The sequence below is a fragment of the Anastrepha ludens genome, chromosome 3 (genome assembly GCF_028408465.1).
Source record: "Anastrepha ludens isolate Willacy chromosome 3, idAnaLude1.1, whole genome shotgun sequence".
Lineage (NCBI taxonomy): Eukaryota > Metazoa > Arthropoda > Insecta > Diptera > Tephritidae > Anastrepha > Anastrepha ludens.
The window spans coordinates 121,220,531-121,246,318 of record NC_071499.1 but is presented as its reverse complement, the minus strand read 5'-3'; the positions used below and the strand labels follow the sequence as shown (position 1 = coordinate 121,246,318).

Below are 25,788 nucleotides of genomic sequence, written 5' to 3'. Positions count from 1 at the left end.
AGAAAAAACCTAATTTTTTGAAAATAAGCTGGAGAAAACTACATTTGGTCTACAAATTTTATTAACAAAAACAAAACAAAACACAAAATATTGTAAAAAAATTTAATTTTTACAGAAACAATTTTATATTTTTGGAAAAATTTAATTTTTCATAAAAATTATTGTTTAAAATTAAGTTTTTTTCATTTAAAAATTAAGTGTTTATACCAAAAACTTAAGTTTTTGAAAAAAAATAAATTTGTTTGAAAAAATTTAATTGTTTTACAAAATTTATGTTTTTGGAAAAGTTTAATTTTTTTAGAAAAGTTTGTAAAATCCCTAAAATTAAATTTTTTACTTTTGTTTGTGAAAAAATTTTGTTTTTTTTTTCAAAAATCTTTTTTTTGTTTTTGGAAAATGTTATTTTTTTCTTTAATTTGTATTTTTGAAAAAATATATTTTTAAAAATTAAATTTTTTCAAAAAGAAAATCAAATTAATTAATTTAAAAAATTAATTTTTTCAAAATCTACATTAAAATTTTGTACAAAAAATTTAATTTTTCCACGATAAAAGTTTAGCAAAAAAGCTTTATTTGTTTAGGAATAAACATTTTAGAAAAAACCTAATTATTTGCAAATAAGCTGGAGAAAATTAAGTTTTGTTTACAAAATTTGGTTTTAGAATAAATTTTTTAGCAACAAATAAAAATTAAATTTTTTCAAAAAAAAAATATTAAAAAAAAACAAGAAAATTTTTATTTTTGGAAAATTTAAGTTTATAAATAATTAAATTTTATTTTGAAAAAAATTAAGTTTTTTGACAAAAATTTTTCTTTTGAAAACATTTTATTGTTTTTGAAAAATTTTTATTTGTTTATAAAATTTTGTAAAAATTTAAGTTTGTTTTTGAAAAAATATTATTGTTGAAAAAATTGAAGTTTGTGTTGGATAAAAAATGTTTTGTAATTAAATTTTTTTTATTTCAATTTTTGAAAAAATTGAATTGTTTTTCAAAAAAAATCTTTTTTTAATTTTAAATTTTGAAAAAAAATTTTTTCCAAAAAAAATTTAGTTTTGAGTTCAAAAAAAAAATTTAGATTGTGAAAAAAATAATTTTTTTTCCAAAACTTTTATTTTTGAAAAAATTTAGTTTTTGTTTTTAAATTTGTAGTGTTTTTCAGAACTTTTTCGCAGAACTTTTTGGCCGTCTTCTATCAATCAATATTTTTTTTGAGTATATACTTCTATCCGTTACGCGCTAAAATTTACATTTAGAATATATTAATTTATTACATACATAAATATAATAATAATAGGTTTGTAGACGAATTTTTCTTTTCAATATTAAGCAAATAATGTTTGTGACTTTCAGCATAACAATGAGTGCAACTTAGCTCTAAATTAGATACACTTTGTATATATTTTGTAATTCGCTTTTTTTGATTTTAAATTCACTATACATTCGTCACTAACGGTAAATTAGCGCTGCATAGCAAAGGCCTTCGTAAGCTAATAAGACAAACAAATGATTTTTTTCGTAATATTGGCGGTGCTACTTTTAGGTAAACAGTGAATGCCAAACACTAAAAAGCTTTCATGAAACATTTAAAGCTCACATTTCAAAATTTTTGCAAAGAGCTGTGAGTTTGTGGCAACTTTTCGTAATTAAATCAGCGCTAGTTTTGCTGCTAGAGACCCTATGTCCTACCAGGGAGCACAGGAATTAAGAGAGACTTTTGCGGTTCGAAAATTTTACAAGCTTCCGTAAATAGGAACTTTTTTTTCTGTAAAATTGAAGATAATATCTATACAAAATTAGTTAAAGCTTTTGAAAGGAAAATAATTAAAGTGAAATTGAAGACGAATATTCATCTTTTTTTTTTTAATTTTTCAAAGTTAGGCCACATTTTACTGCACAGGTTAAGTACAAACGAAAAATGACAATGGCTTGCTCGCTTTACATTCCTTGCTTTTTGAAAGATTCTTGTTGGTCCCAAGTGTTTATTTGTAAAGCTTCTAAGCTTTTATTTTTGTTCAAAACTTGGCACTAATTCTTTAGAAAGTTTTTAAGCTTATTAAAGCTCTTTATAATAATAAAAAAATAGTAAAATTTTTATAGCTTTTACTTTTCAAAAACACTGAAGTTCGAAAGCTCAGCAGTTTTTATTTGAACTGGCTTTCACTGCAGCACCAAACTACCGTTAGTTCTCAACATTTTCATTTTTTTCGTCAACATTCTCGTGTTATTGTATTTTAAATAGGAAACATAGCAGTTCGATTTTCGATTCTCGATTCTTGATTTTGTTCTTATCAGACATAAAACGCATTTCAATGCATATCATTAGATAGATATTTGGTTTTAAATAAATTTTATATAGAATTTTCTCGTTTTAACACTTCGCCATTCTTTAAAAAATAAATAGTTTTGATGTCAAAAATTATACTCATAGGCGCCATGAAAAGAATATGAAAAATTTACAGCATAAAATGAGGCATCGTTTTTTCATGTTTGGGCCAGAAGTAAGGATACGGATGATACACTGGAACTTGAAACGTTAAAGATGGAAGATATGTTTGAAATAAGATTTTTTTGTTTTAAAAAAGGTATTCGTGAGCTCAACTTGGTTAGGCTTGGAGCGCTAATTAGCATAGAGAAATTTTTAAGTAATTTGGAAACGTTACATTGGGCAACAAATAGGCTCGACAGTTCGTGGAAGACTTAACAGAAATAATTACTCGAAGGAAAAAATGACGCAACTTCTTTATAGGAGATGCAAAAATGGTACAGAGAAACAGAATTCTTACACCATGAAATAAAATTAAAAATAGGTAGAGCACAACACCTAATATGCCCCAACATCGTTGATCCTTTTTGTACTAAAAAAAATTTCTTATTCCTTGAAATACTTTTGAAATGAAGAGCCCGTCGCAAGCGTTAAAAATCTTTATAGTGGAAGTGAAGTTTTATTGTTTTCTATCGAAACCTGGTTCAAACTAGTTACTGCTTAACTACTTGCATGGAAAGTGGGTGCAGCCCGCAGGCTAATGTTGTAAATCGGCTCTTTGGTTAAATTACTAATTCAGTAAAAAATCAAATCTGTTGACCAGCAGCGGAAATCTCTGCTCCCTCAACCTGTTTTGTTCTACAAATTAAACTTAATTTAGTTTTTGGCGCTCGTAAATCGCTTATTTGCTACATATACCGTTATACCGTTATACACTTACTCTCTACTTGATGCGCTGATGATCGGGCGTGCTTTTCAATATATCCGGTTGATGATGATGTGCATGTCCGTGTGAAGAGCTCATCGTGCCCTGATGACTGCCGCCCAATGTATGCGTACCAATGCCACCACCACCGCCGCCGCCGCCACTGTAATGGGATGAGCTCAGCGTATGTGAATGTGTGGAGTTGAGCGTGTGTGTGGCATGCGAATTGAGTGTATTGTGCGCCGTTGTGGTCGCATTGGTAGACATGCCGGCGGTGGTTGTGCCGCAACCACCTACACCGGTGCCCGTGCCCGTACCAGTACCGGTACCGGTACCAGTGCCGCCGGCCGGACGTGAACGTAGCGAACGATGTGAGCCATTGCGTGTGAGCGTATTCATTTGTGGTGTGCCGGGCACTGTGTGACCGAGCGCATTCATGTAGTCGGCGATTAGCAACGTAATTTCGAGTATCTTTGGTTTGCTCATGGCGAAGAGCAATTTCTGTTCTTGTGTGCCGCAAGTTGCTAGCGTATCCTCGCTGGAGACGACTAACATGAAATCATCTTGACATCCACCGAAAGTCATCACCGAAGTGTAGGGATAACGTGCCATTGGTGTCATCGAGCTGAGTTCGAGCACGTTGAGCGCATCCTCGGAGATGGCCAACCAGGCCATTGCCTGATCGGAGTGACGCGGTTTGGCTTGAAAGAGACTGGCGCCAAAGTAGGGCCATTTGCGACAGCATGTCAAATATATGCGTACACAGTCGAGTGTTGAGCGTCCTTTGAGCAACATCCACTTTGAGATGAGCAACTCTTGCACCTCTTTGAGTTGTTCGGCATTGAGCGCATCACGATAGCGATAGGGATAGAATTTATCGAGCGCTTTGAGTCCAACATTGCTACCCGTGCCGCGCGATTTTTCGTGCGAGTAGTCGCCCATATCGATTTGTGACATTAGCGAAGCCAACTCGAGCGCAAGATCGCGCGACAACGGAAAACGTCCTTGCACTATTTGTGCATTCGTTTGGTAGCAAAACAAGAGGCGCTCCTTGTCCGTTTCAAATTTGACTGTGTGTCGCCAGTACAGACGATTCTTGTAGGTCAATTGTATGACACGCGTATTCTCGAATTTGCCGGAACCTTTTTCGCGCAAAGCAGTCTCCCACTTGGAAATGACATCACAAAGCTTGGCTAATGGATCGAGATAGTGTTCGAGGTCTTTTTCGATGGGGTCGTCGCTGAAGAGACAGAAACCATTTGTGGCATCGCGTGTGCCGATCTCCTGGGCGAGTGTGGTTTGGAACTCCTCGATCGTCGTCGAGCCATCGAAGGAGACGACCTGCAAGAGAGGCGGGGGAAAATACAAATTGTGAATAATAAGAATGGAACACAGATTTTCAAGAGCAATTCAGCTGGCTTGGTTATTTGAAAGTTCTATTTAGAAGTTTCTATAAACCTTAAAGTTTGGGAGCACTTTAAGGGATAAAACTTCTGGTAAAAGAATTTGCGTATATATGGATTTCGTGTTAGCCGGTATTACCCGGTGTATTTGAAAAAAAAATCATGATCTAGTTCTTACCTCTGTCTTAATTTTGATAAGATATGATTTTTTATTCATAACCCCACGTGATAGCTCAACTTTGGTGTGTGTTAGCTTGTCTAATAGATGGACGAAAGACTACTCGCAAGTGCAATGAAGTCGCGTTCTTGGTCTCTTATCCATTCGTAAAAGGAGAATTGCTCGATCTCATTAGCGGTGGATGCTTGACATATCACTCAGTTTATGAAATCACAGATATGATATTCGCTGAGAGAAAATATGGTCAGTTCGGTGAATGGGAGGGCGTAGATTTAGTGTAAATTCGAGCTTCAATGCTTCAGTTATGGACAACCTTTTGGGCTGCGATCTCGGATAATAAGCGTGTAGTCACGGATACAAATTGGGCTTTGTTACTATCCTTTATTGTTATCAGATATTATACATCTACGAGCGGTACCAACTCTTCTAAAAGCTTGAATGAAAGGCTGGTTACGAAATAGCGTAAGACTGATCAAATTGAAACTTGGTGTTCGGCTTCAAGGAATTACAAGTCAGAAAGGAAAGTACTGCAAATGACGAAAAAGCCTACTTGTAATGAGAGCTCTGGCTACTTCCTGCTTCAAAAAGCGAGTAGAAAATAATTACTTGCCTTGCGATGAGAACTTAGAACTTGAAAGCAGGGTAGACGAACTGTTAGCAGAGGCAAAAGGAAAGTTCGGCAGCTCGAAGTTAGCAGACACAGTTGTTGTTTTTATCGTAGCATCATAAACATTCCCCATATATGCACGGGCAAGGCTGCTGAAGTGACAGTCCTTGGCTGGATATAAATTCGGTTCATTCCGGTAACGCCCGCAACTGTCGCGCGAACGAGCAGACACAACGATGTCGATTGTCTGGTCTTCCAGGTCTATTCGGAGCGCGGTAGGGAGTAGCTGAGGACGAATGGGTGAGTAATAACAGACAATTAATTTCTGTAACCTAAAGCGCTTGCACTGAGGCACAGTCCTTATGCTGTTAAGTAAATTAAAATGCAGCGCGGCAAAGCAGATAAATGAGTGGCTGCAGGTTTTAGCTAACAATTCGTGGATTTGAAATAGGCTGATGCCTCTTAGCGATTTTATCTTACCCAGATGTCTTATCACAATTCTTATATATAACCATTCTTAAATTCTTAATTCGCTCAGGTATATCGGAACACTATTTGTGCTCCACGGACGAATGCTTTAGAGATATTTCCATCTGCAAACTCTCAAGACAATTTTTATATTATTATTTCCTATGGTTCTAGTGAGGAACAAAGGGCCGCAACAAATTATTTCTATTCAGATCTGTTCTGCGCTAGTCTCTTAGGTGAGGTTAGGCTGAAGCGGTTGTGCACCGTGGGACCCACTTAGGCTCATAGCCCATTGTTATGCCTCTTAGCTTCATTACAGTTTAAATAAGGCAATAAAACATTTGGAAATCTTTGTTTTTGTATTATCTAAAGATATTTTCTAATACCATCGAACAGACTGTTTTAAGCTTTAAAGTGGCATTCTTTAGCCGGTACAAATTCACTATATTCTTACCTGATAGGTGGAGTTCGTCATGTGCACCGGTATGGCGTGTGGCAGTGAGTGATGATATGGATTCTTCAGCAAAATTGATAGAACTTCCATGCGTGAAGGTTTCGTTTCGCGTCCACCATTCTTCAATGTGCGCTCCAATGCTCGTTCACAATACGCCGCATACTTGCCTGTCTCTGTTTTGGTATCTGCATTACGTGAAAGATGTAACTTCAAGTACCACAGAAGACGACTCGATTTGGGTACAAATAGAGAGACGGCAAGTGAGAGTAGTTGCCAGCCTTGGACGAACGAATAGGCAGGTGGATTGGATTTACAATCGATGATAGGTGGTGGAGCGGGTGCCTGTTGGAGAGAAAGATAGCAATAAAAATGGATAGCGAGAGGGGGAGAGAGAGATTGAGAGAGAGTGAGAGAGTAAAAAAAATGAAAAGAGTACAAATTAGTCGCCTCAGTTAAGTAACAGTGAGCACAAATTGAGCAAAAATGTGAATACTCAAAAATTAATGATGGAAAGACATGCGTTTTTAAAATCGAAAATCTAAAAGAACTCTTTAAATAGTTAATTTTTATATTTAATTAAGTAGTTAGTAAATTAATTTCCCCCCATACCTGTATGGATGTTGGTGAACTGCCATTGGCCTGCGCGGTGCCACCTTGTTGGGTATCACAAGTAAATAGACTCTGCGTGGCGCACAATAGTAGTTGCTGTAAATTTCGATTTACAAGTTCGAATACCAGGGGTTTTTTTTCAATATTTCTCGCACATTCGTTAAACATATTCGAGCGAGTGGCGGAGTGCAGGTTGGTTAGTAGCCATTTTTGTTTTTTTTTTTTGTCATGTTTTTTTTGGATGGGGGCGCGTCACAAATTTTTGGAGTTTTGTTTTTTGAAGGATTGGATAAGGCATGTTAGCGCACATATATAGTATATACAAAAAAAAACAACAAAAAGAAAACAAAGAGAACGAAGAGAGCGAGAGAAAAAGAGGCATTGAGTTTGGTTGGTGCGTACAAAATTTTGAATATATTTAGGTACATATTTTCTAAAGATTAGGTATATTTTTTGTGGTGTAGCGGAATTACTAATGTGCGGGTGGTGAGTATTTCTTGTATATGTATGTGTCACATGTTTTGCTGAGTGTACCTATTTTTAAAAGAGCACGCACATTGTTTTGGAAATGTTTGTGTTTGCTATATTTACAAATAGAACGCAAATGACAACTAAGATTTCCAATAAAAAAAGTTTTAAAAAAATTTCGAATTTTCAACTACAAAAATTTTTTATATTTACAAATATTTATTTTTCATTAATAAAAATTTATTGGTTTATATTTTTACCACAAAAAAAAAATACATTTTAGGTGTCAAGAAAATTTTTAAATTTTCCACTATAAATATTTTCAATATTTACAAAAATTTATTTTTCATATTTTCAAATTTTCGACTAAGATTTCTAACCAAAATTGGGTTGCATGTAAAATTTTAATTGGCCAAAAATTTCAATTAGTATCGCTAAGGAAATTTCTCTTCCCTTTGAAGAATTGCTGATATAAAATATATGGCAATTTTTTAGAAACATTTTTGTCACTTACAAAAACAAAAAAAAAATATTTTAGGTTTCCAGAAAATTTTAAAATTTTCGACTACAAACATTTTCAAAAAAAATATTTTTTAGGTTTCCAGAAAATTTTAAAATTTTCAACTACAAATATTTTCAATATTTACAAATATTTATTTTGAAGTAATGAAATTTTATTCGTTTATTTTTTACTGAAATAAATATTACTTTTTTTACTATTTTGAAATTTTCGACTTAGATTTCCCACCAAAGTTTGTTGAATGTAAAAATTGTAATTGGCAAACAATTTTAATGTGAAAGAAGAAAGAAATTACTTTTCTCTCTGAAGAAGTTCTAAAATATAAGTTTCTATGAAAATTACCAAAAAAACATTGGTAGTTAAAATTTTTGCAAAAAAAAAAAAATATTTTAAGATTAAAAAAAAAATTTAAATTTTCAACTACAAACATTTTCAATATTTATTTTGAAGTAACGAATTTTTACCCGTTTTCTTTTACTGAAACAAATATTACTTTTTTCCCTATTTTGTAATTTTGACTTTCGTTGGAAATCTACCAAAGTTTGTTCAATGTAAAAATTTTAGTTGGTTAAAAATTTTATTGAATATCGCTAAAGAAATACTTTTCTCTCTGAAGAAGTTCTAAAATATAAGTTTCTATGAAAAATTGCCAACAAAAATTTGGTAGTAAAATTTTTTCCAAAAAAAAAAAGTTTTTAGGTTTCAAAAAATTTTTAAATTTTCAACCACAAATATCTTCAGTATTTACAAATATTTATTGCCAATTAATGAAAATTTATTGGCTTATTTTTTCCCAGAAATAAATATTATTTTTTTGGAATATTTTCAAATTTTCGACCAAAGTTTGTTGAATCCAAAAATTTTAGTTGTATACAAATTTTAATGAGAATCGCTAAAGAAATTACTTTGCCCTCTGAAGAAGTGTTGAAATATAATTTCAATTTGTATGACAAACTTTTAGAAATTTTTTGTGACTAAAATTTTTACTAAAAAAATTGTTCGGTTGAGAAAATTTCTTTTCCTTCTGTGCAAGTTTTCAAATATAATTTTCTCTGAAAATTTTCGACCAAAAAAAATATATTTTTTTAGTTTTCAAGAAAATTTTTAAATTTGTGACTACAAATATTTTCAATATTTACAAATGTTTAGTTTCAACTAAAACTTTGTGGTTAAGAATTTTCACTTATTTTTTTTGTTTTTAGAAAATATTTTCAAACTTTATTGTTATTAAAAATTATTTTAAATTAATAAAATTTATTAAAAATTATTTTCAATTTATTATTACTAAAAATATTTGATTTATTAATTAACTTTTAGTTTACTAAAAACTATTTTTAATTTATTAAATTTATTAAAAAATCATTTTTAATTTATTAATGAATTTATTATAAATTATTTTTAATTTATTAAAAATTATTTGCTATTAAAAACAAGAAACAAAATTCTTTTCCAATGTTTCAAAAATGTCAACTATGATCACTAAATATTTTTTTCCTCTGTACAAGTTCTATAATGAAAATTTTGGCCAAATTATATTATTATTTGGAAGAAAATATTTTTAAAGTTTCGATCAAGATTTCCAATCAAAACGTTTCTGTGCTTAAAAATTACAAAAGTTTTTTTAAGATTACCAACAAAACCAAGCTTTACAAACAGTTTCAATTAAAATTTGGTATTCAGGAATTTTAGTTTCTTAGAAAATATTTTAAAAAAATTTAATTAGATGCAAATTTCGAAATTTCATTTCTCTCTGTAGAAGCTCCATAAAAAAGAATATCTAAAACATTTCAAACTAAAATTTTTTGGTTAAAATTTTTCATTAAAATATAACATTTAAAAAAAAATTATTTTTTTTTAGTTTCGACTAAGTCTCAACTAATATAACAGCTAAAAAGTGTTTGCTAAATCGCAGACCCATAACAGCAAGTTTTTCTAAAGATACATTTTTCTTCGCATTCCTTGAAAAAATAATTTAAGATTTTATAATATTATCTCCCATTGTTTTAAAAATCATAAGTAAAGCACTAAAACACTTTAGACAAAAAAACTATGCAATCATTTATATTAAACAACAGTTGAAAGAACATAAATTGCATTGACAGAAGAGTTAGTTGGAAAAAGAGAATAAACGTTTTTTTGCGTAGAGTTGTTAAACGTATTTGAGTGAATGGTTTTGAGTAGAGTAGGTACTATTTATGAGCGCCTTTGAATATTATATTAAGTAAATATGTTGTTGTAAAAAGTTTGGCTTTCTAAAACGTACGAAAGGCTACCGATTCTCCAATGACTAAGAATTTACTTGATGGCTCGTGGCAAATGGCGGTTGATGAACCGTGAATGAGCCTAATGGAGTGGCAGGATAGCTCAGAATATGCTCCGGTATAGGTATCATATTTGTGGCCTTAAGCTATAGATAAATATATCTATTATGCGAACTCTATGGCTCAAGAAAACGAGCGCAAGTTAAATAGACAAATTGCCAGCGAAGCTATGGAGTACAGGACTATTTGAGATCAGTGTTTACTTGAGTGTTTTACTGAGTGAGGGAAACAGATAAATTTGAATAAGAAAAATTCGTTGAGTGAAAAAATGCATATGAGTATTTCTGGAATGAAGCAAACAAAATAGATAGAATGAGGGTTTGAACAAACTCTTGGTGTATTTTCTTGAGTGAGCTCAACAAATAATGCACAAAGAGACCGAAGAAATTAAATACGCGAGTGTTCTTTTGAGTATTTTTTTGAGTAAGGTAAACAAATGGAACTCAATTAAAACAGATTATTTGAGTGACAAAATGTACTTAAGTATTCCTTTGATTGAGATACACAAATAAAAGTCAAGGAAAACAAACTATTTGAGTGAAATGCATTTGAGTAATTTTTTGGCAAAAATAAATAAATAAGAGTGAATGAAATAAAAATCTTTGAGTGAAAAAATTCGCTTGAGTATTTTTTGGAATGAGTGACAAATACATTTGGGCCTTTTCTTAGGTGAGATAAACAAATTAGGTACAAAAAGGTTGAGGAAACAAAACATGTGAGTAAAAAAATTAATTTTGAGTGTTTTTTTTTGAGTGAGGTTAAGAAAAATAAATTATTTGAGTGACGAAATGCATATGAGTAATTTTTTGGGTGAAGTGAACAAACAAGACTGAATAAAATACCAGTGAGATAAACAAATAAAACCCAAAAAAAAAATAAATTATTTCAGTGAAAAAATGCATTTGAGTATTTGACTGAGTTAGATAATTGAAATCAGCAGTTATTTCAATTGAGTTGAGTAAAATTGTGTATAGTATGTGTATGAGTAAGTGTTTGAGTGAAAGTGCTGTATTCCAGTGTGTGTAGTGAGAAAAACAATAATACTTGATTTTTTTTCAATTTAAATCATAACAGTTGAGGAATTGAGACTTTTAAAATTAAAAAAAAAGTAAATGTGTGCTAACTTTTATTAGAGCCAGTGTCAGTGAAGGAGTGAAGAGTAAGTGAGTAAATAGGACTACCAGAATTGAGCTATGCAGTGTACGAATATGCTAAAAGTATGTAGACGAAAATGTAATAAAAATTTACAGCAAGTACTATAAAAAATATGTATGTTTGTAGATATTTACGAATGCATGTATGTATATCTTTAATGCATAAATATTTTGGTATCATTTGGAAAAATGTTAAATTATAAAAAACACACTATTCTTTGAATACTAAGTATTTATAAATATATACAACGTATTTCCAGCAGAGGTTTCATGTTGAGTCACACTGTACAAAAAAAAACAACAAAATGAACACTACTCTAACAACGTCCTTTGGTTATGTGAACCAGTGGCTACTATCTGTCATACACAATTTTTACAAATTACGCTTAAATTTATTTAGTGGTGGTCAGTTCACTCCCCTTCAGGTTGAAACTTCGTATAGCGTCTCAATAGCCTCACATTTGAGGCATAAAATATGTTCAGTAATTTTATGTGGAATATTGCGAGGATAATTCATTTGGAATATACTAACCCTCTACCTCTTCAGCTCTGGCTGGCTGTAGATATCTGCCTGTTGGAGGTCTCATAATGGTATCAAAACGGCACTTTAGTGCTACTTGAGGAGTGCCAGACCGGCACTTCAACCATTTCATCTACCTACCTAACCCTCTACCTCCTTTATAGATGGGTATTTTTGTCGCTTTCAAAGGGAAATAGGAAAAAGGCAGATGGAATGGGCGAGCCGCTTTGTACACGCGACTCAGTTGTGTGTACAGCAAATTGCAAATGATAGAAAAAAATCGTATTCTTAAGGTAAATCTCCGTTTTGTATCTGGTAAGAGTCTAACTAAATCAGAGCGGTTCTCGTAAGTAGTCGCGAGTAGCCTTCTTTAGAGTAGAAGTAGTGATAGACGACTCAGTTTCGGTCTCATGGCGAAACTAAGCAAAGAGTTTAGCAGAGTAGCCGAAAAAGAAACTTTACTCGGTATAGGAGCGAGCTCTTGGGAATAACATAACATAATATGGTACGGATGAGCGTACAAATACGACTGGTGTGGCGATTTTAAATTTACAGTGGTTAGTGCCAAGTTGACGCTACTTTCGATGGACTGCATCTGAACAGTAACGAACGTAGAGTTTAGTACTCAAACCATCTCCAGACGAAAAGACTTAGCATTAATACCTCAAGAGGGTCGATATTTCTTTACGGAAGGGAGTTCCATTCGTGTTAAAGGACTACATTGATCGAGTACAGGCATTTTATGTGCTGCCTTCTCGTAAAAGAAGGTCTTCGGCGGAGCTTTGTTGCCAATTTGTGCAGTGCGTCTTAATAAACGTCAACTCCAAGCGAAATACCCCGCAAATAGTGATCACACCCATTTATTTTATACACAATAGCCTCTTATCAATTTTGGAATGGGCTGTGCGGGCAGCAAAGGCTCTTCTTTTAAACGCATTTGTTTTTTTGTTTTCAAAATTTTAAGAAAAGACTCGTGATGATCTACTCTGTTCTATTTTTGATTCTATTTTCGGCATTTTATGAAAGAAAATGTGTATGCCAGTAAATTAGAAATAAGTCTTGAACTGAAAACTAGAAGAGATTTGCCTATTAAAGGGACTATCTTCGACTCACAAGGAGACTATTAAGGAGGGAGTCGGTGGTCTATAAATGAAAAAAAAAAAACAAAATTTTGTTTTTTCGATATTTCGAAAGTATAGTATCTTAATTTCATGCGGAATTTCCCAATATAATAGCTTCTATAGCCCATTAACTAGGTAGAGAGCGGTCCGCGCACTCCTGTATCTCCTACTTTAAACTCATTTATCTCGAAACGACTTTTTTCAGCTTGGTGTTGTCAAAAAAAAAAAAACTATTCAATTGAATCGCCTGAAATTTATTATGTTGTTCACAACATCAATGGCTATCGCCCGTACTAGAATCATATTATTATTTTAACTATTTCGTATTTTTTTGTTTAAAAAACTGAAAAAAATCCGATTTTCAGAGTGTCAAATTTAAAACCGCGCCATTTTGTCAATTTGGGTTCGCAACTAAGTAATTGCGGATTTCACTCATAGATGGCTTCAGCTGAATTTTTAGGTTTGCAGACGTAGTAGAAATGTAAAACACATTTTGTTATTTGTTAGTTGGCAATTCAGCATCAGAAAATCGCATCGCAAGCTCATAAAAAGTTATGTGGGGCCTATGGTGACAAAGCCTTAAAAGAACGGCAGTGCCAAAATTGGTTTGCCAAATTTCCTTCTGGTGATTTTTCAATCAGAACCAGAAAGATGAAAAATGCTCTGGTCGTCCAGTTGAAGTTGATGACGCAAAGCAATAATCGATTCGGATCGTCAAAGTACAAAACGTAAGATTGCAGAGAAGCTTCCTGTATCACATACATATAGTACATTGAAATTCACTTAAAACAACTTGGCTATGTTCCAAAACTCGATACATGGGTTCCTCTCGAACTAAAATAAACGCATTTAACGCTACGCATTAACAGCTGCGATTTGCTAAAGAAACGTAATAAAAATGATCCATTTTAAAAACGATTGATAACTGGGGATGAAAATGGGTTGTTTACTAAAAGATCAAGCGGGAAAGATCCTGGAGTAGGCCAGGTGAACCAACTCAAACAACATCAAAAGTTGATATACATCAAATGAAGATTTTGCTATCAGTTTGCTGGGATTACAAAGGAATTGTCTACTTTCAACTCTCACCACACAACCGAACGATTAATTCTGATGTCTACATTGAACAACTAACGAAATTAAAGAATGCAGTTGAAGAAAAGCGACCCGAATTGACAAATCGAAAAAGTATTGTATTCCATCATGACAATGCCAGGCCACACATCTTTGGCCACTCGGCAAAAATTATTGGAGCTTGGTTGGGATATTTTTCCAGTTCCATCTGACCTGATTACCTGATCTGATTTTGTTTCGATCTTTACACAACTTCTTGAAAGGTAAAAATTTCAATAATGATGATGATGTCAAATCGTACCTCATTCAGTTTTTTGCTAATAAAAACCAGAAGTTTTATGAACGTGGGATTATGATGCTGTCTGAAAGATGGCAAAAGGTCATTGATCAAAATGGGCAATACATTACAGAATAAAGTTATTTAGTTCCATGAAAAATTGTCTTTGATTTTCTTAAAAGAATCCGCGATTACTTAGTTGACAACCCAATAGTAGCGAATATTGTGTACCATATTTACTTTCTGCTACAAGAAAAATGGCAAAAACTTTGCAAATCAGTACTGATAATCTCAAAATGAGCCACCTCTGTTAGACTCCCCTTGTTTTTACCAGCACTTGATTTTTTCTGACTTATTTTATTATTATTTTAGAATATAACTGATACATACAATACTTTCATATTTTTTGCAAAAACATAAAAAAATATAATACATATTTACGTATGCATGTGGCTTTTTTAATTTTTAAGACAGTTATGAGGGAAAATTAATATATTTTAGTCTAAGCCTTATTCATAAAACAAAAATAAAAAATATTCTCAAGTGCCATTTATTTTTATATATTTTTTTTATTTTATTATTTATACATATTTTGTTTTTTTTTGCATGCTATTTTTGACCCTTTTCTTATTAAAAAAAAATTAATTAATTTTTTTTTTATTTTTACCAGTGAGGCTTTTTATGAATAAGGCTGTTAAAAGCTAAGTTAATGATTATAACAAATATACACTACGGCTTGTTATCCTAAGTGTTCAAAATTATTAAAGTGTTTATTTGACTACTGGGCATGCAACACTAGAATGCATACTGGCAAGTTTTTTGAAGAAAAAATGCAACAAAAAAGAAAATAAAATACTTTTTTAACTAAGTGTATTCAAGGCGTACTCAGGCCCTATGCTCCTGGAGGAGATCAGGACAGCAGTAAGTAAGTAAGTATTCAAATAGTGAGGTTAGGTATTAAGTAATAAAAGTTTTTTATTATTTTATTTGAAAAAAAAAAAAAATTGTTTTGTGTTTTTGTCATTTATTTATTTCAGAAATTTAAAAAATTGCCAAAAACCTGCAAACATAAGTATTTCTTTAATCGTAGCGAAATTGAGGTTATGTCTGAAATTTTAAATGTTTTCATTTTATTTAAAAAAATATAAAATATTCATATGCTTTTTCAGTTTTTATTTTATTTTTATTATTGTATATCCTAAACAATTAGTTAATGTTGTTTAATTACGTTTTTTGAAAACTTGTCTAATAATTGCGAACAAAAATATTCTTTACCCCAGGATTGAAATTTAAATATGATTGTTAAGTTTTGCCCCCAAATATAGTATATTTGGTAGTATATTATTTTTGAATTGTTTTTTTATTTACAAAACAAAAAAAAGCCTAAAAGCTACAAAAACAGATTTTTTAAGTGAGAGATAGAAATTTTAAATACTTTTTTAAATGTTTGCTTAAAGAAATAGTTTAGTTGTTTAGTACTTTTATTATTGATTTATTTTTTATTTACAAAAAAAATTGCCTAAATATTGCAAAAATACAAAAAATAGAAATTTTAATTATTTTTGTTAGTTTCTGCTCACAGAAATATTAAAATTTTTTATTTTTTGTTATTGTTTTATATTTTGTTCAAAAAATCTAAAAATTTGTCTAAAAATGCAGATACAAGTATTTTGTAACTGAGTGCAGCAAAAGTGAGGTTAGGCCTGAAGTTTTTAATAATTTTGTAAATTTTTAATATTTTTGTAAATTTTCATAATTTTTGTAAGTTTTCAATATTTTTGCAAATTTTTTAATATTTTTGTAAATTCTTTTAAATTATATTCTTGCAAATTTTTAATAAAGTAAAAAGTTTTTGTTATTTTCACTCTCGTATTTTTTAGTTCTAGAAATAAAATTTAAAAAATTAATTGCTTCTTTCAACTTTAGCTCAGATTGTTTTATTTCAAAAACTCTGTCAAACTTTGAAAATTAATTCTTTGCTTGTAGCTTTAAGCTCAGAATTTTTTTGAGAAATATCTGCACGCCAAGATTTGTAAAAATACTATATATTGTTTTTTTGTAAATCTATTGACTAAATTTTTCTCCAAAAACACGATTGATTTAATTTTTGTGTTGTTTTTGTATTTATTATGTTAAGAATGTGCCGTGCATCGTATACTCGTATATTTATGTGCTTGTGTTGCCAGTTTTATTCAGTTATACCTTTTTTAAGAACAATCAAAAATTACACCACCACTTCGGTTTTTTACTCAGGCGAGCAAGCTTTTTAAAAGCGCATTTCAAAAATTCAAAAGCGAAACCTATTCATTTTTTATAGTGTAAAATAAAATATTAAAATAGCAAAATGCAAATTATAACACAAAAATTAAAAACTAAATATTTGTACAAAAATCTGTAAAAAATATTTAAAATTCGATTTCTGAGCGCATTTCTTCTATTATTTAAAACTTCTTTTATTCCATTTTTTAAAACTTCTTGTTTTGTGAAAGTGATATTTTGAAAATTTCTTGTTAAAATCGGTTGGGAGTCATTGAAAATATAGTATTTGGTCACGTGGACTGTACAAGGAGTGTTCTGACTATAATGGAAAAAAAGTTTCGTGAGTTCTAGAAGAGTTCTGTCGCTTTCATTTTTATGAAAAATTTGTGTGAACATTTTGAAAACTTCTCTTTAAATATATTATACTTTGGGAAGCACTGAACGTAATCTAACTATTTGAAAAAGGATTTGGGAAGCACTGAATTTAGTCTAACTCTTTAGAAAATGGTTTGAGAGACACTGAACGTAAACCAACTATTTGAAAAACGGTTTGGTAATCACTGATTACAATTCTTGTAAGTTAAAATGCTATCGGGATAAGTTCGGATAAAATTTCGTAAATGTGAGTGCAGGTCTGACTATATTTTTTTGTAAACATCAAATCAAATTAATCTACACATTTTTCTATTCTTCCAAATATAGTTTGGGAGTACCTGAAATGGCTCTTTGTAAGGGAAGAGGGTGAGGTGAAATTAAAAAAGTTATGCTAGAAAATTAGACACCTAACCACTGGCATCATTTGGAGTGGCGGTGGAGAGTGTACAAAAGGAGGCGACATCAGCGAACTGTTAACTATATCTCAACCAATTTGACAGAATCAGCTGTTTTGCTAACGAAATAACTGAGTACTTGTATTCATTTTATTGTTACTCACGAGCGAATTTTCCTTACAACAATTGTTACGTCACAGCCAGAAATACTCTCACAGATGACGCAATCTCAAAAGCTATCGTTCTTTATTTGGGACAAGAAGAAAGAGTAAACAAGAACTAAGAGCGTACCGAATTAACGTATTCTCCAACGTCGTCAATTATTCCATTTACCGATACCAAAAAAGGCTATCAAAGAGAAAATGATAGAATATTTTTTTTCTCTCTGCACTCTGAGCATGTGTTAAGCTCTAAAGTTAGCAAGCCACTGGCAGGCATGGTATTGCCTGATAGACTTTTGAAGCTACCTATAATCACTCTACCCGCGTGACAGCATACCTTCTGTAAGATCGTATGATCCAGACATTACTCAGGAATTCCCTATGTGCAGCAAATGTTTTGTAGCTCTGTTTAAAATTCCAAATGGGGCATGTGGACAATGACAAAATGGTTATTTAAGAACTATTCACAGGGTCATTTCCTAGCTCATTTTTTCGGGTGAAAGTTAACCTTAATTTTCCTTCTCGAGTATTAAGGCACTTTTTGCCACCTCTTTTTAAAATTATGTAAAACAAATTATGACCTGAATGCACCATTTTGATCCATATGCCAGGAGTTGAAGTCATATTTTCACGTTTCTTGCTCATAGAACGAGCACCCAATTGGGCTGAGGATTAAGAGAGCGTTTGCGATCCAACTCTCACATTTTCTCCATATTCCAATACCTCCACATTAAAATACCTTTCCCCACATCTTCTACTAAATGTGTCTTAACATCTGTCAAATTTCTGTTTTCACTTTGCCCCGCTTTCTCATGTGACAGGCTTATGTAGGCAGGTGAAATGGTTGAAGTGCCAGTCTGGCTCCAACAGGCAGATATCTACAGCCAGCCAGAGCTGTTGATATAATGGAGATGGTTGACGGGATTTAGGTTGGCGCACTGCGCCAGGCTAGAGCACCCAGTGACTCGCAGAAAGGAGTACCCAGTGAACTTAATCGTCTAGCTGCCAAAGACGAACATTTACAGAGACAGTGCTCAACAGTCTTCTTCTCTGAAAGGTCCCCACAGTTTCTGCAATGGAGGTTAAATGGTAATCCTAGTTTTTCCACGTCTGTGCCGATTGTCGATCATCCAGTGACTGGTAAACACAGCTACTAAATTGGAAATTGAATGGCTAAAGGACTTTCTGAGCCTTTCGTATATTGTCCTGGGGCCAAAGGGTTTTCGAAATCGCACATGAAGAAATGGAGCTCCATCTTTTCTGCGCTTTTCTGCGAAATAATTTGTGCAGTTCCCCTTTAAGAACTGTCAGGGGGATGCTGATGACCGGATAGGCAGGGTCTCTGAGGCCAATTCGGCCGCCTTCCTGGCAAGTTCATCAGCAATTTCATTTCCCTCTATGTTCCTATATCCTGGAACCCAGATCAGAGAAATGTTACCTGCACACACAAGACATTTCATCTCCGAGCAGCTTGCGGCCTTAACATTTCATTTCCAAAAAGGCATCAAGCAAATCGGATCGGTAAAATGAAAATTGAGTTGTCAAGCTACGGAATTATAGCTAATGATAAGGCAGTGATGGCAAGACAGATATGTTTCAACAGTGAAATTCCCAGTCACCATCTCATATTTGTTTTTTAGCAGAGCTTTTGTTTATACAATCTATAGAAGGTCTAGAATTGGGGTCAGATTTCTATTGGTGGTCATTCAAAAGGCAGTCACGCAAAAACCGCTCAACTGCGGTAGCTGCCAAACTGACTGTCATTATTTTAAGTTAGGTTATGTTACGTTAGGGTAAGTTTTTTCAAAACGAATACAAATTCCAGTAATTTCTAGATTTTAGCGGCATACAGAGAACTCTGAGAAATCTTTCGTTAAGTAAACCATCATTGAAGACTTTTTTAAGCCGAAAAACTAAGATCGTCGAATCTCTATACCAATAACCGAAAACCATTAAAAACACAGAATAAAAAATTTACAAAAACTTATATAAAAAATTAAAATAGCTAAACAACTACCAAATCTAGTGGACTAATTCGGTGCTTTGGTTTAGTTCAATTAGGGTTAGTAAAAATCGGCAAACTATACCACGAGTACCCACTAATGCACTAATTTTTAAACTAAGTGAAACTACTTGCTAATTAAAATGAACACAAAAAAACCGAAACGAAACACAATTCAAAAAAATCAAACTAAACACGGGGAACTAAACATGAAAAGCTTTTGCAACTTAAAAAACTTACGCGCGTTTGCTTGCCCAGTTTCTTGTTTACCTGGACGCCGACACTCAGCTTTTGGCCCGTGTGCCGTGATGTCTGCTTCACGAGAATGCCAATCATTTCCGTTTGCAATTCGGGCATATCGAGGCAGTGTTGTAGGGCATTTTGTGCCAAGACGACATGATAATCGATGCCGGGTTGATTTACAGCGACCGACATAAACAGTTGAATACTCTGTGTATGCAGAGGGAAAGGAAGAGGAAAAAATAACCAAAGGCATAAGCGGAAAGTTTTGCGAAATTTCGATAAACCGAACTTACCTTAAACAGTTTAATAGCTTCTGGTTGCATGGCTTCCGAGTGCAGCGAGGTAAGCGGTGAAGTGATGGCGTCTTTGGTATGCAATAAAATTGGATGGCGCCATAGAACACAATCTGTAGGAAAGAGTTGAATGTTGTATATATAAATGCCCAGTTTCATTATAACAGCACAAAATATTTCACAAAAATTCATAAGCTGTTGGCTACGTTCGCTGGAGCTTAACAAAAAAGGTCAATTTGGTTAGGCATTCGAGAAACTGAAAAGGACGTTTGCGAGGGGATTTTTTAGAATCTTCGAATGTATTGTTAAATATTTTGTTCAATGAATGCGAATTTGAAACCGAGAGCCAAAGTATCTGTTCCCGGTTTGATTAACGAGCCGGCAACTCTGAATAAATTGTACTACAAATCAGTCAAGGTTGGCAATTGCGTTCCTGTGACAGCTTAGAACGGAACGTACATCCCGATCAGTTCTTCGTGGGAGAATTTGAAACCGAAAGCCAAATAATATGTACGCAAGTGGAAGAAAGGAATGGTGCAGGCTTCCACTTGTGAGCAAGTTTTTACCAGCTCTAAAGTCATGCCACGACAGTCGGTTTTATGCAACCGGAATGACTCAGATTTATATCCGGCCAAGGACTGTCACTTTTGCAGCATTCCTCGTATATGTAAGGCGAATGTTTATGCTGCTATGACAAAAACAACATGATTCCCCATCAGCTTAGATAGAGCAAACAATTTAGAGTAGAGTTTGTAAGGAGTTTTCCGATAGCCAAAATAAGACAACCAACAACAACTTTGACTTATCCCTCGATCGTCTCGAAATACCTTCATATTAAACGGATATGGGGATCACGTCATAAAGATATTCCAGGAAATTGTAGGAACGATAGATTGATTGGCTTATCAAAACAATCTCGAAATGAATTCTTTTACCAAGAAGCCTCGGATTGACTCAGCTGGCGCTGGATACGTGAAGTTACAAATCTTTCTTGACTAGTAGTAGATCGAAGGTGATCGGTCAGGCTCCTCAGGCTAACAAAGCTGTAAGTTTTAAGTAGAGCCCTTATTGAACTTTTTATTTAATTGCATATCATTTCCATATTGTACAACTTATTTGAAAGCTGAAGCGATGAACTCATCATCTCACGAGGCTGAGATTTTTAGGCATATCTTGAATTCTACTTCATTCACCCTTCTGAAGATCCAGTAGCCTTTGGAATTTTCTTACCAGCACAAAGAGATTTTATAATTACCCACTTAGTGGTGGTATAAGTTGTTTCCTAATAGCGGCAGTTTCTGGGCAGTCAGTGGCGAACAAAAATTTTAGTAATTTCTGCCATGATGAAGTTTCTCATAATAAAAAAGGGCTGCCATTCGGAGTTGACATAGAACTATGTATGTATAATAGGACAAGCTCGGTCAAACACCTAACTATGGATGTTCTATAAAATAAATGATATACCTACAATCTTTGAGGGTTTAAGAGTTTAAGAAGGAGGTCCTGTGTTTAATTACTTCTATCTACACAACCTCTTACGGGTTATAAATTTATGTCACTTCGCTAGAAATGCGTAACACTGGGACAGCGCATATCCGACAGTTGTGATAACAATAGACTTTCTCTACCAATACTCACTTGGATCTCCATCAGTCTCCATAAGTTTTTGTACGAGTTGCTCGTATTGTGTGCCCGCATTCGGGCCACCACCCGACACTACAGTCAAATGGTATAACCAATTATCACGTTCCTGTTTACCGGGTAGTATAAGGTATGTAGGACCTTGATGGGCTGGATAAATGGCAACGGTCAGACGTGCTTGACTCTGTGTAGGATCTTCACGTTCCTCTGAATCGGAATCCGAAACATGTTCGACCTCTTCGACGCGCGCATCGCGCATATTAATCTGACCGAGCGGATTCTGGAGACAACGAGAAAGCAAGTGAAAGAGAGAGTGAGAGAGAGAGAGTTAAAATTAGAAATATTGAAGAACTAACAAGCAACAACTACTTACCGTTTCGCCCGGCGCCTTGAAGTAGAGGAACATTTTACCCAATAGCACACACCAACACTTCTTCGCATGCCCATTCTTCACCTTGGTCACCCAACCCTGTATGGTGGGCTTCTGATCGTCACGACTCAACAGCAGCTTAGTCGCATTGCGACGTTGCACATTCTGTAGAACGCGAATCCAATCGTCCATTGTAGCATTCGAGTCGGCGGTGAGGTAATAAACCTTCTTGCCTGTATCAATCTCAAAAGTGGAAGCACCCTCTGCGCGATTAATGCGACACGCTTCGTCTAACATTATCTGACCTTGCGGCTTACGATTCACATCATGTTGACTCTTCCAATAGGTGAGTGTGCCATTCTTCAGCACGAACCAACGTTTACGCCAAGTCTTCAATTTGCCACCTAACTTGGCGAGGTGACCCATCTGAGGAGAGAATGAGAATGAGGGAGAATAAAATAGAGCTCTTAAAGAATTGTAACCAGTTCTTACCTTTTCTAGTGATTCGATCTTCTTGCTGGGCGAATCCACATAAGATTGTCGCATTAGCAACGACGGCATGGAGGCATCCATGCATGTGGATTCCGACACCGCATCCGGCGGTAAAGCATAATCATCCGATAGGCCTGATTCAAAGGAAATATCTGAAATTACTGTTCCACGCATGTGGGGGAGACGTAGATGATTGTTGGTATTCGTGTGGTTGTTGGTGGAGATGGCGGTGTTATTATTGTGAGTTGGTAATGGTAGGGTTTGTGTGATGGAATAAGGACCCAAATGTTGTGTGTTGTTGGTATTGTTGTATGAGTGCAATGTGTTGTAATGATTGTTGTGTTTATTATTGGTGTTGGTGAGTTGTGTAGAGGAAATGTGCATTTGGTGAGCTTCGAAAGGGAATTTTTTTATTTTTGCAAAGAGATCGGAAATGAGAGCCAAATATTTTGAATTTTGATTTCAGAAAGGTAAATGAGTAGGGACATTTAATGGGTGCATATAAAAAGTAAATTATTATGTATTCGATTTTATTTTTTTATTAGAAAAATTAATTTTTTAGAAAATCTCTACTCAGTGGATAAAATATAGAGAGAGGTTAATCTACTGGATATTAGAAGAATAATAAAGAGCGAGAGGCAATGAGAATTTGATACAAACTGTACGAGTATGAGAGCGAGAGCGCTTGGCAAATCGAAGGTGAGTGTATCAGAAGAAGCAGCTCGCATATACGCGAGAGTAGGCAGAGAGCTTGCAATTGGAAAATTAGAGAGTGGAGTGAAAAAAAATGTTTCGCTTTATGGCGGCTGAAAAGTGAATACCTCTTGACCAAGAGTGATGATTGAAAGATTGCGACATTCGTGAGAGTATTACTGGGTGTGTAATAAGTAAATGAACAAGAAAAAATACAACAATAAAATTAACACAAATGTACAATTATTACGTCCGCAAATCCACAGGTTTTGAAAGTTTGACATTAACTCGTATGGGCCTCGTAAAAAGATATGGAAAGAAGCTTCGAGCAAATCATCAGCAGTTTTTATAAGTTATTCGAGTTAACTTAAAGAAAACCAAATTAATTTAATTTTTCTTCAGTGTGAGTATCAAGAGAATGTTGCCATTCGCCCATTGGACAGTTCATAAATTGAGTTCTCTTTACATACAAGCTTGTGATGGTGAAGAGAGTGGAGCGAGCAGTGCCGTTTGCCATCCTTTTCGCTACGCCCTCCCACACTACATCATTGCGAGTGCTGTAAGCTTAAAAGATTTACAGTAGTACGACTAGAGCTTTTAGCAGCTTTGAGGGTTTCAAGGATACTAACGAGGTTAACTGGATTAAATAAATATTAGAAATAAAGTTTCAACAAAAAATGGGAAATTAAAATAAAAACTTCTATCTTACTTGCTCATAAACTACAGAGCTTCTAGTTGAACTTTCTCTAATTAAAATAAAAATATAAATAGAGATAGCGAGAGAGATACAGAGCAGAGTGCATTCAAGTTACGATAGGGATGTAAGTGGGTACGTTTTTTAGGACAATAGCTGTATTTTTACTGGTGTATGGAATGGGTGTTATCGTTAGGTCTGCAGGCACAATCAACTACGCAGGTTTCACAGGCTCCATACATTCATGCTTCTATACATACCACGCGCTTTCGTATTCTTTGGACTCTCCGAGCCGCTACGTTTGGCCGGACTCAAACTCGATGATGTCTTTAGGCTCTTTGATGGACTCGAAGCGCTACCCGAGGTGGATGTTTCCGTATTGTCTGTGCTCGATGAGTTGTGTGAATTGTGCGTTAGCATAACGGCGTGATCCTCGCCATCACTGGAGTCATCGCTGGAGTCGCCCGTAAAGGGCATGGAACGTATTTGGGAAGCGCGCTACAGGTGCATAAGGGTTAATGAAAACATTAATTTGAAATTCTCGTTCTATGCGCGCGCAATACTCACCCCCTTGACGGTGGCATAAACGGGCACCGATATATCACAGAAACCTCCGCTCGCCGTCTGCTGCTGACGCGTTGGCAGCTGTGGCGTGCCAGGTGTACCACCAGCAACAGAACCAACGCCCCCGCCCCCGCTACCGACACCAACACCCTCACCGCAGCGCGTACTACCCAATGTGCCATTGTTCGCTGGCGTTGTACGTCCATGTCCACCACCATTCGCCAACGTATTGCAACCGCTATTGCTGCCTGCTGACGCTGCGCCGCTTGTGGACTCTTGTATATCGGGTGGCGGCTGCGGTTGCGGTTGATGCTGCGATAGGCTCTCCTCGCTCACACCTGTCAGCCCATCGTTGGCCACCTGATAGATTTTCGCCTCCCAGCTGGGAAAACGATGCAGTGGTGGTGTTGGAGGACGTGGCACGCCTAAATCACTGGTTGTAGTTGTGGTGCTCGAATTGCCGCCACTAGCCATCAGCGCGGGATTGTTCTTCATCCAGGCGGGTAATTTCTCACACGAAGGTGTATAGATCTCCGCATAATCGTGTGCTGTGTCGGTGTCGGAACTATCAGGACGTGTCGTGGACGCCTTTGTGATGCTAGCTAGTGGTGTGAGCGTTAAACCATCCACTGCGGCTACCAAATTACGTTCAAGCTCTTGCGGCTCCATGCTGAGATTCCGTCGATGCTGATGATGTGGATATGAAGCAGTCAATGGCCGATTGATAATCTCTTGTGGATCTAAACTCTCGCTGCGCCGGCGCCCCTCTGTTGAGTCGGCGAACTCTTGCACGTCCAAACTCAGACTATTACGCACCGGATGCGGACCGACGATACTGTGCCGATTCGATTGATTGGCAATATGATTCTTCAGCAGTTCCAGTTGCTGATTACATTTGACATTCTGTTCGCGCAACAATTGATTTTGTTCTTCGAGTTCGCGTAGCTTATTGGTGACCCATTCCTTGATTTTGGCCGCTTTCGCTTCGACTTGTCGAGCGTCGTGTAGACGCAATTGACGTTGCTCTTCAACTTGTATTTCCAATGAGGTTATGGTTTTCTCAGCCTCGTTAGTGGGAAGACTAGCGGATTGCTGTGCGGTTACTGTTGATTGTTGTTGTTGCTGTTGCTGCTGCTGCAGTTGTTGGCTCTGATGGATCGGCGAGTTTGTGGCTGATTGTGGTGGTTTGGGCCATTCACTCAGCCGCTGTTCCATAGCCCGCACCTGGAAAAGACAAAAGAA

The 25,788-nt window shown here is 34.8% G+C and overlaps 1 protein-coding gene across 9 annotated transcripts in view; it reads right to left on the bottom strand.

Annotated features, from left to right (window-relative positions):
* Positions 1 to 1,069: 1,069 nt before the first annotated feature.
* LOC128858937 (uncharacterized protein CG43867) overlaps positions 1,070 to 25,788 on the bottom strand; it is a 124,707-nt gene continuing 99,988 nt past the window's right edge. For 2 of the 9 annotated variants that reach the window (XM_054095538.1, XM_054095537.1), the window contains exons 2-11: positions 24,550 to 25,770; positions 24,243 to 24,480; positions 22,596 to 22,987; positions 22,107 to 22,529; positions 21,731 to 22,013; positions 20,093 to 20,205; positions 19,827 to 20,006; positions 6,910 to 7,005; positions 6,301 to 6,642; positions 1,070 to 4,531 (exon numbers count right to left, since the gene is read on the bottom strand). In XM_054095538.1, the coding sequence (XP_053951513.1) occupies positions 3,209 to 4,531; positions 6,301 to 6,642; positions 6,910 to 7,005; positions 19,827 to 20,006; positions 20,093 to 20,205; positions 21,731 to 22,013; positions 22,107 to 22,529; positions 22,596 to 22,987; positions 24,243 to 24,480; positions 24,550 to 25,761 (4,602 nt within the window). In that variant the 5' untranslated portion in view covers positions 25,762 to 25,770 and the 3' untranslated portion in view covers positions 1,070 to 3,208. Of the gene's footprint in view, positions 4,532 to 6,300; positions 6,643 to 6,909; positions 7,006 to 19,796; positions 20,007 to 20,092; positions 20,206 to 21,730; positions 22,014 to 22,106; positions 22,530 to 22,595; positions 22,988 to 24,242; positions 24,481 to 24,549; positions 25,771 to 25,788 lie in introns of all 9 variants that reach the window. The other 7 variants (XM_054095541.1, XM_054095542.1, XM_054095540.1 and 4 more) reach the window with 7 other exon arrangements.